Below are 15,422 nucleotides of genomic sequence, written 5' to 3'. Positions count from 1 at the left end.
TGAGTTCCACACTTTTACAGCTGAGTTAGAAAATACGTGGACACCACTAGTGTCATGTCATATATGTCAACTTTTCGCAAGTGTATGGTAGAAAATTAAATTTATTTCTTTATAAATCATCAAAAATGGCAGATCGCCTGTTTATTCACGATGATATTAAATTGTAAGTTTATTATTTATGAATTACATTGGTGTTTATCTTTGGTGTTCCTTAATTAAGTGTAATTTTAGTTGTTACCTCACTAACATTTTACATTCATGTTTTCGCTGAAGCCGTATAAAATTATGTGTAATACACCGTGTAATTACTATTTGCCGTTCATGAATAACACGTACACAGCCCCATGCCGTGGAATTAAATATTTTATTACGTTTTTACATTATATTTATTGACCTTCATATAGGCATAATGTTTGTTTTCCTAAGCCTCAAAAGATTTCATTACAAAAAAAATAATACGTTATGAAAATTGGCAGTACTAAAATAAATGCAATGATCAGAATTTTAACTATAATTGTGTAAGGCTCATGTACCCACTAGATATATATTTTTTATTACAACATGAAGTACCTAATACATCTTCCTCCAACATAATTATCGTTCCAACCTTTGCACTTACCTACAACTTAGTGGATAATGATACATTTACTTTTTCTAACATGTATTTTTTTAACTACTGAGCTGTGCTATGCTATGTGGGTATTCTGAAACTATACTCCATTTGTTTAAACATTTAAAAAAGGCTACTACTTGATGGGACTTCTTGTCTAAAAGGATAGGTTAAAATTTAAAAAAAAATACATGATAACACCAATGAAATGTACCAGTTGTTTATGTACTGATATAAAGTATATGTGTTTATATAGAAATACACCGAAATCATGTACCTTTTTGATCTTTGTTAACAAATGGAGTAAGTAAAGTTGGCTGACTATCTACTAAATTTATACAATCTAGTTCCTTATTAGACTTCTGTTGTCTTTCTCTAAGCAAGAAAAATGAAATTTCAGGACTCAAGCAACAATAGTTGTATATGACATCAGTTTTACAGTTGAAGTAGCAAATATTATTTATAAGGGAAAACAATTTTTTTGCTTTTACATATTTCATATAATTATTTTAAAATCCATTAATTTTACAGGAAAAAAACCTTACTTATTTATATACATTATGTTGACCAATCTTCACTCTAAGCAAATAAATAAATCTATTCTATTCTTGTCCAACACTAACATAGTTTGTATATCATTGTTCCAGATACACAACTTCAGATAAGTTTTATCTGGAGCCCACAATACACCCCACAGAGATCATGGTCATTGACCGGGTCACGGGGGAAGCTGTAGTCAAAGGTACATACATCATGGTATTGTTTTAAGTTCGTTAAGATGACTTGCACACTAAGAAATTTTGATGTTGTGTCTTGAGGGCTACTCAGACATTCAAGTCATATGCATGAAACCTAGACTCAGAACAAGCATGCATAGATCACACAAATGCTTGTCTTATGTGGAGTTTGAACCTTGCGATATTTCATAATACTAGTAGGCTTGGATTGTGAGTTATTTTTCATTTATCACCCAAGCCCATCATTATCTAAAAATTACAATTTCAGAGTCTACTAATTTGCCATGTATGACTTAAATTTTTTAAAGTTTGTGTCTCATTGAAGAAGTCAAAGTAATTTTAGCCTTTATTGGGTAGAACCTGCAACATTGTGCTTTTGCATATAATCTTTTACAGTTTTGTCATTTTTTGTGCTTTTGCATGAATTTATTTTTACTAATATTAATTCTTATTTAATCCAATATGCAACTTATTTGCGTTTTTTTTTTATCTTTTCCAATATATATATATATTTGTAAGTATAAACCTTATGCAGGTATATTATTATCCATTCCATTGAAATACTCTGCATTAGTTTATACACTTTACTCTCATTTTAAAACTGTCTGGACTTTAAAAGAAACTACGACCCCTGAGTTTGTTTCGACATTATTCAGGGTAGTCTGATAGGAAATGTCGGCTTCAGCGTTCTCATAAAAAGACATGTAAAAGTGATGAAATATCCTATTTGCAGAATAAATGATTTCATTTCATTTCACATTACATGTACAAATTCATTTATAGAAATATCCAATCCTCAATCCGTCCAAAAGAACTTGTTACTCAAGAAACAAGTCAAACAAATGCCTATCAAATTAAATTTCATCTAACATGCACATGCCAATAATTTCATTGTATTTTCTCTTTAGAATGAAATTAAAATCATTGTTCCAGTGTTTAGCAATACATCTTATCTATTAAAAGGTACAATTTCTATGATTATCTGAGGCTCATATAGCATAATTTTCTAATTTCATAGTGTTTAACAAGTTGGAGATCAAATTGAAATTGGTTAGCTGTACTAGGATCATTGTTAAAGTAGTTACATATGTCACTAGCTGTTGCCCGCGACTTCGTCCCCGTGGGTAGAAGATATAAGTTATGATTTATACCTGCCCTGTTTTTTTGACATTTTCCATTGTATCTTCGCTCCTATTAGTCGCAGTGTGATGATATATAGCCTATAACCTTCCTCTATGAATGGTCTATTCAACACAAAAAGAATTTTTCGATTTGGACCAGTTCCTGAGATTAGCGCGTTCAAACAAATAAACAAACTCTTCAGCTTTATATATTAGTATAGATTAGCTTAAAGAAACCTGTAAAAGGTGGATGTTATACAGAATGTAATCATACTAATATAATTAGTCTAATTGTTTGTTATAATTCATGTAATAGACTAGTAAGAGATTATGAACAAAATCTCAATTTTTTAAAGAGACTGCAAAAATTTTATGTTTTCGTACTTCGTATCCAGAGGGAAATAACGAAACAATATTACCCGGGGCGCCGATGTCTGTCGGCGTCAGTCATCAGGTGCTATGCTAGCTAGACTAGAACTTTGTACAGATGTGGCATTTCTGTGGCGGCTACGCCAAACAATTGAAAAAAATTAGGAAGTTCAGCAACTTTGCTACTGTCAAGGTTACATTGTAACCTTGTTATGGACATTAATTTTAGGCCGACCCACAACTTGCGTCTCTTATTTATGTTTATAGCCAAAGATAACTTTATGCACCAGAGGCACTAATTTTCCAGGGTGGAATTCTAATAAGTTTAACCCACGCCTTAGCCCGCCGTGGGCAGGCGGCCTCCTGGCCTCTACAACTGACAAAAATCACGAGATCATTCGCGCATGCTCAGAAACCATCAGTGTTACGGAAGGCACCGGTTCTAGCTGATAATTACACATTTTTGCCGGTCGTTACAGGTAGTCAGAAGCGTAAAATCTGACAACCAGTCTTACTAAGGGGCATCGTGTTGCCCAGGTTACTGGGTTGTGGAGGTCAGATAGCATCTGGTTAGACTGGAAGCCGACCCTAACATAGATGGGAAAAGGCTAGGCTGGTGATGACGCTCAGAAACCCACAATTAACCTTTTTCTTGGAGTCATCTGATGAATTATTTTTTTGTTCTGTTTTTTCCAGAATATGGCACAGTAAAAATTCCGATTCCAGCGAACGCATACAAGCCAGTATGTGGTTTCCTCGGCACCATCAAACTGTTATCAGGACTATATCTAGTTGTAGCCAAATACAGGATATTGGTGAGTCTAGAACATATCTTAATTAAAAACACTTGTTAGTAGAGATAACCGGGTATATAAAAGTCGTGATATAACGTTTTATCAGACAAAAAGTATGGTGAGTTAGATTAAAAGGCAATGAAAGTCAGTAAAAGTATACCTATGCTATATTTAGGTGTATAATTCTAATGTATGTGTGTATCTGTCACTGAATTACTCCTAAACAGCTAGACCGAAATGAATGTAAGCATATAAAGTATGTTTGCTTACTCAAAATAATTGTCTTTATCTTCAACTATTGCAAACTTTTTCTAATCAGTTTGTAATCTACTCGTTACAATAATATTATTTACCGTAGCATATGTGCACCATTTAATACACGCGCACCTTGTTTTCCAAGTATTTATGGGCTTCAATTACCACGTACGGGAATCTGTCAGACGTATCAAGAATTGTGCAGTGTGTGTGTCGCCCTTAGGTCTGCCTTAGTCACCGACACGAGAAATCTTGAGACAAATAGCTGCGCTGGCCCTACGGCCGGTACTTGTGACGTAGCGCTGAGTAGAAACATTCGAAAACAGACTTAAATATCGTAGTCTGAAAGTTTATTAATGCTTGTTTCGTTACAGCATTTTCGAGAGAACGCCAAACAATTATTTACTTTGTGTTCTTACCATCAGAGTCTATTTTCTAGTGTCATAAGAAATCCTCTGCTTCGCCAATTCTGCACCGACAGCTAAATTTCGTTCTTAGATGTGGCCGTGTAACTTAAATGTTACAATGGTATACTCAAACTAATTTATCAGCATAGACCTACTTATTTCAAAAAAACTTTAGTTCGTAAGGATAAACCGCGTCAGCTCATGACTATGGACACCGGCTGGGTCCGGTTCCCGTTTGGCTAATCATTTTTCTGTGGATTTTTTATCCTTTAGTCTTTAATCATAAGCTGCTTCAGCTCATAACTGAGGACGCTGCTTTGGCTTGGGTCCCGTTGGGTTTTTACGCTATGAAACTTTTATAAAGTTAAAGAGTTTTTATTCTGTTTACAGATGGGTAAGCTGAATGGACACGACATATACCAGTTGGCGGGCTCTGACATCATCCCGTATGCTCGCTCGAACACACACCTCAGTAACAAACAGGTATGCTCCACTAAGCTCAAACGACTAGATCGATTTCGATAAAATCACGTGTCTCGAAACACTATTATTCATCACGCGTTACACAAAATCGTGTAAGTCTTTTTGCAATTTTTGATTGATGTCCCTTTTACAGAGTACTTGGCAGATGGTCCTGTTTTTTTGTAAGGCGGGGGTATCAGACTTACTGACTAACCGCCGTGGTACGTCATCCGCGTTTTTATGTCCGCGTATCTCAATGCGTTGCAATCCTTCAAACACCGACCGCGAGTTTCCACCGGTCAGTAGTGTGAGCCGGTGGGTCACTTTCTCGTGTTGTGTGGGGGCTGACGATCTTTACACGTCGGCCTCATATTGGGACCACATCTATAGCACCGAATGTGGCCCCCCTCCGTGGGTCCTATACTCGGACGACAGACACTCCCGTACCGTCGCCCAAAACCCTAGTTAGGGCGGGAGAGTGCGCTCATGCCCTACTCGACGTCAGCATATGGCACTACTATATTATAGTTTAGATATTCTTTAAGTATGTATTGTGTCTTGTAGATAGAAGATAACGCGACATACGAGCGCATGGTCCGTCAGGCGCTGGACACTCCCGGCATCTACTTCTCCTACGGGTACGACCTCACGCACACGCTGCAGAGGCTGCACTCCGTAGCACCTGACTTCCATAAGGTATGCCTTAATGACGGATTGTTTTCTGTAGCATAATAAAGGGGTTGCAGTGGATTTAGGAAAAGATGGTGAAGAAAAGTTGACATGGTTTTGAAGAATTTCCCTTTAGTCCGCAGTGCGACACGATAATTCTTAATGATAACAATTTTTTTACAACAAACACATAGTCAAAAAAGCATTGTTGAAATGTCACGTTAAATAAAAAAAACAACTCATCCGAAGTTGAGAGTTAACGAAAAAGGAAACAAAGTTACGGATGCTGAGATAGTTTTGGGTGATAAGATAAAAAAGGACACCGTCTCAGGTGTGCGATACTGAAGGCTAGCAGAGTCAGAGTCAAATAAATAAATAAAACCATCCATTTTAATTCTTGACCAGAAAATTACGCATAAATACATTTAAAGTCAACGCCTATAAAACTGTCACATTTTCAGATGTCCATAACGAACCGAGCAGACCCCAGGTTCCTGTGGAACGGCTTCCTGCTCCGGGACTACTCAGACCAGATGTTCTCCAAGTTCACGCTGCCCCTGATACAAGGCTGTATCCTTTACTAACTTCACAAAATCAAGTTATTCAAATTAGGTTGCTAAGTAGCACTTTTTAAAGTTCAAATTACATTGGACAGCACCAAGATTTGCTTACTCTGCCGGTGGTTGCAATTGAAATGAGAATATGAAATTTCAACATTTCAGCCTTGATTGGCACAAGTTGAGATACAGTGAAGAGCTAGATTTCTTAAGAAAAGTTGTAACAACATATTCTGAAAAAGATGGAAGGAAAGTAGAGAGATCTTGACTCTACAGTGGAATAAAATTGTCAAGAAAAAAATCCCGGTCAAGTGTGATTCAGACTGATACTGAGGGTTTCGTACAAATACACTGAAACAAAAAAAAAACAAAATTTGCCATCCCTTGTGTTCGAAAATTCCTAGTATAGTCTCCGTCTATTATTGTGTGTCGGTTATCTTCCAAACGACGACTAACGACCATGGCATTGTTGCATAACCTCCATTTTGTTTATAGTGAAAATAACTTATTTGGGAAAATTTAAAACAGTCTACTGCTTAACTATTTCGTTTTTACCTTTTATATAATCAAAATCTCAAAAATATTAATTTTTATAAATAATTCCGGAGTTAGTTGATATTTTCCTTGACCCCCGTACAGTCGTGTCTATCAACAGCGTGGTAGTGAACGGGCACCAGCTGACGTGGTCACTGGTCTCCCGTCGCAGCGTGGACCGCGCCGGGACCAGGTTCTTCATGCGAGGAGTCGACGCTCAGGTAATATACCTGTAATTAAAAGACCAGGAACAAAATATCTGAGCTTTAAAATACACGATGAAACAAGTCGAGCATGTCAAATACTTGACTGGTGATTGTAACTTACTTTAACTACTTGACAATTATTTAGTGCTATAGAAAAGATGTTTTAAAGAGCACATAGTCTTTTTTGTACAGCAATAGCCTTATACAGTTTGTTCATTGGTACACTATCCCTGTCTGGTTTATAATTGTCCACGCAATAAAGTTAACATTGCCCCTAGAAACGATGTTGCGCACAATGTACCCCACCTACTCAAAAAGCAAGGTAATAATTTTAATGCTAGAATATGTATCTTAACTCGAACAACTAAGACCCAATTTCGAATAACACTACAGTAAATTTACATTACATTTAAATATAAACCTTAACTTAAACAATTAAGACCCAATTTTAAGGTATAGCAAGACAAATGATTCAACATTTAAATATAAACTTTAACTCCAACAACTAAAACCCAACTTCCTTTAACAGGGCAACGTAGCAAACTTCGTTGAGACAGAACAGATAATCGAGAGAGGCGGTGAGAAGTCCTCCTTCGTTCAGACCCGCGGCTCCATACCATTGTTCTGGAGCCAGTACCCGAACATAAAGTACAAGCCGGCTATGGAGCTGGCACATGAAGACCACGTGGCAGCCTACACCAAGCATCTGAGAGACCAGCAGCAGAGATATGGGAATCAAGTACTTGTGAACTTGGTGAGTGGGAGGAATTTTGTATGGGTTATGTAAAAGAACTGTGTTCAGATAGATATACAACGTGGCGACACTAATTCTACACACGGTTAGGGTTAGTAGCTGTTAATCTTAATTATATGAGTTATGATAGGTTTCTAATTCGCAAATTAGAAGTTTTTTTTTTTTTAACAAACTAGATAATAAAAATTGTGAGCACTCTGTGTGAAAGTTCATTCTTGGAATTATTTATCTACGAATAGCAAGAATTACATTTACTCGCGGCATCACGTCACATCACCACCGCGCACTCATGTCTCATGTTCGGTCCTTTGGCGGCATAATAATATCACAAATACAAGTCGTAGGTGCAGGTTATTCAAGGGTGCATTTTTTTATTATTTGAAACATATATTTATTTTCTTTTAAAAAACGATCCTGATCCTGCATTAAGGAATTTAATCCTTGTATCGCGGGGGTTCCACAAACATACAAATCACGTACATAAAGACACCCAGACTCAGATCAAATCATTCGTGGATCGCACAAATGCGTGTCCTCCGCGGGGATCGAACCCGCGACACGTCGCGCACTGTTTGTTTGGCGTGATAACCTTAACCAGTCAGTTATCCGTGCAGTCAATAAATCAACACTTGTACCCCTCACCCCCAGATCGACCAGCACGGCAAGGAGGAGGCGCTGGAGCGCGGGTTCCGCGCGGCGGTGGCGGCGGCCGCGCTGCCCGGCGTGCGCTACGAGCCCTTCGACTTCCACGCCGAGTGCCGCGGCATGCGCTACTACAGGCTCACCGTGCTCACCGACAGGATCGCGCATGAACAGGTATCTACGTGAAAATATCCTTAGTAAATACAACCAAAAAATAATAAACCCCAAAAATAAGCTTGACGTAACAGTAGGAATAAGTTTGCCGAGTGTGCATCATAGCTAGATTTGAACGGAGTAAGAGAGCCATTTAAAAGTTATTTATTTATTTATTTAATTATCACACTAATCTACCATTACAGGTTACTTAACCTAATGCGGTAGCTAGGACTAAACAAAGGTCTAAGTATTTGTCAAGTTGTCGGAGAGAGGGGCACGTAAGATTTTTACTGTTATTGTCGGGAGTATTTTAAATTTTATCTTTTGCTCTATAAAAAAATTATCGAAAATTTCTAGTACAGAAGAAATTTTACATGCTATTAAAAATAATAAAAATAATTGTTAACGGGTTTTCACACTCAATCAAATCATGAACGGGATCAAATAACGAAATTAAAGGTTATCTTGAAATATCGACTTTAATATTCTTATTCCGCCTCCAAGACGGAGTTCGGCTACTTCCTGTCCCGCGGCGGCACGGTCCTGCTGCGGCAGAGCGGCGTGTTCCGCACCAACTGCGTGGACTGCCTGGACCGCACCAACGTGGTGCAGAGCCTGCTGGCGCGCCTGCAGCTGGACGCCGCGCTCAGGCTGCTCGCCGTCACCAGCGGCGACGACGAGAAGCATCCCTATCTCGATAAACTGTTTAATAATGTGAGTCGTTTGAGTTATCGAAATTTTATAAGTTTTTATTTTTATTGAATATTTTTTTTCAGGCAATCTTAAAACGTGAAATTATTGACTGTTAGCTTATCTCAAAATAAAATAATTGAGATGACGACTGGGTATTAAAGGGAAAATCTATTAAGATTGCAAGTCCCTCACTTAGATAATTGACAAAGATAATCTGCTTTAAACTTAAGGAGAAGGGGCTTGTGACGTAACGATGTCGTAAAATGTATGCACAATCATGATATTACACGTAAATTTCATTCACTATAATTTTAACAATTTATGTTTGCGGGTCAAATTAAAAAATTGTATCCATTATTATACATTGGACTACAAGCCGGAAACTGAAAAAAAAAATGACATTTAAATCGGACACTATTACAAAAAAAAAATCAGATTTAGCCTTATACTGCCTTAGAAATAGGGAACAATGACTTGATGATATGATAGTCTGTCATTTTATTTAAATTTGTATTATCGAGTCTAATAAAGTTATTTAATATATTGACTTACTGAGACCCTTCCAAACGTAAAAATAAACATTTATTGAGAAGTTCAGTGCATATGAATCATTATTTCATCATGTTATCATGAATAATTTATTGTCTGCTATATCTTATGTAATTATTTAAGCCGTATGTTTCTTTTCTGATAAATAAATAAATAAATATGACATGAAAGTGTATATGTATCCATTTTTGAAGTTTTGTTGTCGTGTCCCTCGTGTCAGGTGTGGGCGGACCACGCGGACATGATCTCGACGCAGTACTCGGGCACGGGCGCGCTGAAGACGGACTTCACGCGCACGGGCGCGCGCACGCACCTCGGCCTCGTGCGCGACGGGATCAACTCGCTCACACGCTACTACAAGAACAACTTCAGCGACGGCTTCCGACAGGTACGCCATACTATACATACCTATAACATTGTCAATGTTTTAATATTGGGCAAAGACTCTTTATTCTTACCCCACTTGTCGCGCTAGTGAATAAGTGAACAAATCCGGGACGACCTATTCTTTAAAATGTAATTTACTTAAATTATCACATCATTGGTGGCCCTATCCGCTATCGGAGGTCGTGGTTTGATTCCCACCCAGGATAAATATGTGAAGAGCACGATCACGTTTTCTATATCTGTGTTTCATTTATCAATATTATGTATGTATTTAGAAATATATTAATACGTTTATCAGTTGTCTAGAACTCATAGTAAAAGCTTTCGTTAGTTTTAGGCTAGATGGCGTTGCATAAAAGATGGGGCATATTATATTTATAACCTTTAGATAACAGGATAAACCAATATTCGAATCAAAACCATTTTTCAGGCTAGAACCATACTAGATCGAAACAAAAATTGTTTTACTGCGTATATTTATCCATAATTACACTTTATACATATGATTTATTATTGTTATCCAGGACTCGATCGACCTTATCCTGGGTAAATACGTGATCTCGGACGGCGAGGGCAACTCGCTGCCGTGCCCGCTGCGCCGGGACAGAGACTGGAAGTATATCACGGTGAGTACATACTGATTAAACAAGTTACCATACCACCACTGTGCGCGTCGTGTCGTGGGTTCGATCCCCGCGTGAGACAAGCATTTGTGTGATCCACTAATGCTTGTTATAAGTCTGGGTGTGTACGTGATTCGTATGTTTGTAAAACCCCCCGCGACACGAGGACTAAATTTCTTACTGCGGGAGTGATTTTAAAACATTTTTGGCTAGCCTGATGGTCCAGTGGTTGTTGGCCTTGACTGCTATACTGGAGGTTCGATACCCACTCAAGTCAAATGTTTGAGTGATGAGCACGATCATTTGTTCTGTGCTTGGGTGTAATTTAGCTTCAATATGTTATCAGTTGTCTACTACTCATAATACAAGGCGTTGTGTGAGAGTATTGGAATATAAGGAATACTGATGTTGTGTCCTCGCGGCAGTTCCCGTCGGTGCTGCTGGTGGCCGTGTCCATGTTCTGCGCGAGCGCGGCGCTCCCGCAGCGCTACACCAGCGAGGTGCTGCTCTACCTCATGTTCTGGGGCGCCGCCGTCACCGCCACGCTCACCTTCATCTGCAGGTAACACTACTGCACTACTGTACACGACGTTATTGAGAAGAGTATGTGCCAAAACTGTGTAGTCCCTGTGCGAATAGATAACAACACTGCACTACTGTATACAATGTCATTGAGTTATGTCTGTGTCAAAACTACGTTGAGACGTAAATTAAACGAATTTGACTTTATTGACATAAACTCTATTCAGATTCATTTTACGGTATCAGCGCCGCGTTCACATCCGTGTCAAAATGCTTCTGGGTTGTCTGCTGCGTTGAGGGTGTTTAAAAATAGCCCCGTGTTGTTGCTGTGCCACAACAGCGTTGAGTTGTCGCGTTATCAAAACAGTACTGCATCAGCACTGTGTCCGAACAGCATCTTTTCATTCTTAAACTTAATAACGTAGAAATATCTTTAAAAAGATTGTTTATTGCCAGTCATCGGCACGTAGCGCTCGAAAATCCGCCTAAAATGTATCACTCCAGCGATACCTAGGTCAACGGGGAGGAAAATTCTAAATAATCTTATATTCCCTAGACACGGCAAGGAGTTCGTGGACTGGCCCCGGCTGGACGCGGGCGGGCTGGCCGCGGCGCGAGCCCTCCCGCCGCCGCAGTCTTTATGATCGCCGACTTGCCGCTCGTAGTCGTCGTGTAGCTCACACCCATAGCCTCGCCCCGCGCCAGAGCGGGACGGGAGACCAGCTGGGACCTAGTGTTGTTCGATAGGTAGGTTGTGTACTTATGTTATGATAGAAAGTTTTATGTAGACCAAATATTAACTTATTTCTATTGTAAATGATGGTTTGTGATTGTAGAATCGAATTAGGCCAAATATTTTCTTAATTCTGTTGGTTTGTGATGGTATATGCTCTTTATCTGATAGTTTAAATTTGCAGAGACCTTTATTTTTATATACTGGGTTTTACTGTAATGCTTTCACCAACAGTGATAATGAATTGGGGATGTGCATACTCCGATTAAAAACTTCCCTTTCTGTACTTACATTGCGTAGTTCTGAGGCTTGCAAATACCCCCTTTTTTACCGACTACGCTATAAAGTTGGTAGTGAATCGTTTTGTATTTCATAATAAGTTTTTTTGAGTTTATGCAATACACTTATGGTTTCAACTTGTCTAATGCTGTATAGTTACATAGGCCACAGTAGTATTGAAATAAATAGTTCGAAGCACATATCTTGGGCTTCCTGACTTCATGTATGACGTCATACATTTATTATATAGCTATCGTAAATGGTTGGTCTTCCTATACAAGTATAATATTAAAATATTTCAAATATTAATTTTCTATCTTAAATTATTAACTTCTATCGATAACGGAGAACAACACTAGTTAACAGCCCTTAAAATAGGACACTTAATCAACGTCTACCACAGTTTAAATTGTACTTTATTCCTTATATCTTAGAGTTCATTTTGAATCTAATAAGATTTGAAAGTCCCGTTGTACAAATATTAAATGAAAATACAGCCGAATGATTGTGTGGGATGTGTTTTTATTTCAGTTTATAAATCATTATATTAAAATGTATCTTAATATTTTGTCTGGCAACCCTTTCGAGGGAAAGTGACTATTTTCAGTATTGCCATCATCAAACAATTAAATCAACGAAATATTTTTCGATCTAGAAACTTCTATATTTTAGAAGACTTTTCACGTTTCTATTTAGCATCACTTACCATAAACAATCATTGGGCTGTCAAATTAAATATTGACCATAGATAATTTAGACAAAACTCGTTGCTATTTTTGCTTAGTATAAATTTATTATTATGTATATTTGATTTCAAAGCTTCAACGACATTTTTACTTAATTCCAAGATATATGAATTTGAACCTTATGTATTTGTAATAGAGTGCCATTTTAAAATACAAAATTTGACAGATTTGACATAAAATACGTTTACTCTTTGAGATCAAATATACATGTTTTTGGTATAAATATGTATTAGCATTCCAATGTTACGTAAAGTGATATATCGGACTTACATTTATCATATCCCTGGGAATAATAATATTTCAGTTATTTCAAGATATTACTGGAATTTGGCTATAAATTTATTAACTTTAGACATTTTAAGAAAATGCATATTTCAATATACACTTGTGACATTTTCTTAAAGTAATTTGATGACTTTACTGAATCGTAAATCACATAAAACAAAACAATTTTATTTTTGCGTTTAGCTAGAATCGGAACTAACATTTTTCCGAACGAATTCAACTGCTTTTGAAGTAATGACAGCGTTACTAGCACCATTTTCAACGGAACACATAAGTTTGTAGAACTATCAGTACTTATACTACTTGCCATTCAGTCACAATACACCTTTAAGTGTCATAAAGTATTCTGGTGTCAGTATCTGTGAGTCCGACGTATCACCGCTTGCACTCAGACCGAACAAATTCGTAGTAATGTCGAGATGCAGCTTATATTATTTAAATGGTGGTTTGTTGCTGTGGTCCAATCTAATGTTCCTTGTCAAGGAATTGACAGTTCTGTGTGGTGACGTCAGCGTTTATGTTTTTAATGAAGATTGATTGATATGTAATGTTCGTTTTTAACATTTGTTAGGTGAAAACTTGATACAGATAAACTCTTTTTTTCTTTACAAAGAATCTTTATCCAGTTCCCTTTGAAATTTTTCAGACATTTTTTCGTCAGAATTTTATATCAAATTGACTCTGAAACAGAGTAAAAAAAGTCGTCAAATATCCTACCCTCGATAAAGTAGAATCTCAAATACCGAGATACTACAAAAAAATAATTGAAATCTGTAAACAATCAGTCTGGGATATTGACCTTAAGCATTGTTCAATTCGCGCCAAGGTACAATAACACTGCCTTGGACTGTACCTCGGTCACCAATGAGGTTGCGACCTCTATCCAACCTCTTTGTACATTTAAGAACTTTAGAAGTCTCTTATAATATATCAAATGAATTTATGCTCACTTTATGACATTTCTTTAGCTGGACCTATATTTTTATTATCCCTACTTAGACGAAGCAGTACTAATAACTTTAGATTTTCCTGCTAAACTGTTTTTCAATATAAATAAGGGTTAAAAACATAAACGCTTACGTCAACAATTTTCATAGGTAACGACGACTCGAGACGGCTAGACCTTAGACATAACGCTGCGGAATGGACCTGCATTTATATACTTTCCTCTATTGTATAAACTTTAAGTGTTGCCAGTAAACGATTTATTGTTTGTGTAATCTGTGACTGTCAGATAACTGTCATTTGGACACTTTGTGACAGAAAATGTTAGGATATATATTTCTGGACTATTAAAAAAAAATTGCTAGGCATGTAGTTTCTTTAACTCCTCGCGTGATGTGAACCACTTTTAAGTAACGTTTATTGGCAACACTATTTAATTTTAATAGTGATGTATATTTGTGATGTTTTTATTCTTATTTTTGAGGAAAGTGATGAACCGTTACTGAGGATTAAAGATATTAAACTAAAGTTTTATTATTATATTCTTCGTTATGTATATTCATTGATCTTTTTACTTTATTTGTATTGGTCTGTTCTTATTTAAGCGGTAGTAGAAAAGGTGAAGATTTAATTTCCGCAGTGTTATATCAAGGTGTGTTTATTATAATAATTGTTATATTTTGTCATCTTGTGTAATTTATTAATTTTAATCTTGTAATTTTTATGTAAAAGATATTTCAATAAACAATGAATCGGAGGTTTTTCGTTTTATTTGTGTTCGCCGCAATCAATGATTGTTTGCTAGTGGGTGGCTGTCGTGGGTTCGATTCCTAAAACTGCTTATCTTGAGTCTCGATGTCTTGTGCATGTGACTTGATATTTGTGCAACTACGTGCGGGATTCATTTTTCAAACAAGAAAATATGAGAAAAATCTTGTATGTAGTAGTGTTCGTATAAGGCGGTATTAAATTATAAACTATTATAAATTATAAATGACAACCAAAGAAGGTATTCCTGTGTCTTATGCACGGTTTACATTTAATACTACCATTGTTGTAATTCAATACAGTAGGTATACTTAAAATACATTGACCTTCAAAAACCAGTAGGTATAATTAAAATTCAACGCACGTGTCAGTAAACTCAAGAGTAATAAAAAAATCGCTCACAAAGAAGAAAAATGCAAATGTAACATTTTCAATTCAAATATATTCATCTGAATGCGTCATTTTATGAACGCAGTCATATCGATTCGATTGCTGTCACTCAAAATGTCACCGCTCTGTCTACGACTGTTCGGAAACCAAAATCACTAAATACCAGTGATTTTTTACAACTTTATTAAACTTATTGCATTCAAGTATTTTCTTATTACACTGCAAACTT

At 36.9% G+C, this 15,422-nt stretch overlaps 1 protein-coding gene across 1 annotated transcript; it reads left to right on the top strand.

The window, feature by feature from the left end:
- Window positions 1-31: 31 nt before the first annotated feature.
- Window positions 32-12,473, top strand: LOC113494355 (phosphatidylinositide phosphatase SAC1-like). Its single transcript, XM_026872666.1, has 14 exons — window positions 32-163; window positions 1,258-1,352; window positions 3,534-3,652; window positions 4,684-4,776; window positions 5,320-5,451; window positions 5,886-5,994; window positions 6,621-6,736; window positions 7,251-7,475; window positions 8,124-8,291; window positions 8,778-8,987; window positions 9,736-9,903; window positions 10,427-10,528; window positions 10,951-11,087; window positions 11,604-12,473. Exons 1-14 carry the CDS (start codon window positions 126-128, stop codon window positions 11,689-11,691), a joined length of 1,800 nt encoding a protein of 599 aa, XP_026728467.1. The 5' UTR covers window positions 32-125; the 3' UTR covers window positions 11,692-12,473.
- Window positions 12,474-15,422: the final 2,949 nt, after the last annotated feature.

The sequence above is a fragment of the Trichoplusia ni genome, chromosome 5, assembly GCF_003590095.1.
Source record: "Trichoplusia ni isolate ovarian cell line Hi5 chromosome 5, tn1, whole genome shotgun sequence".
NCBI lineage: Eukaryota > Metazoa > Arthropoda > Insecta > Lepidoptera > Noctuidae > Trichoplusia > Trichoplusia ni.
Note: the sequence above shows the minus strand (reverse complement) of the source record. Positions and strands in the feature narration are given on the sequence as shown.

Coding starts and splice junctions, on each gene's coding strand:
- LOC113494355 (XM_026872666.1), top strand. CDS start 126: ATGGCAGATCGCCTGTTTATTCACGATGATATTAAATT. Junction 4,777..5,319: donor CACACCTCAGTAACAAACAG/GTATGCTCCACT, acceptor TGTGTCTTGTAG/ATAGAAGATAACGCGACATA. Junction 9,904..10,426: donor TCAGCGACGGCTTCCGACAG/GTACGCCATACT, acceptor ATTGTTATCCAG/GACTCGATCGACCTTATCCT.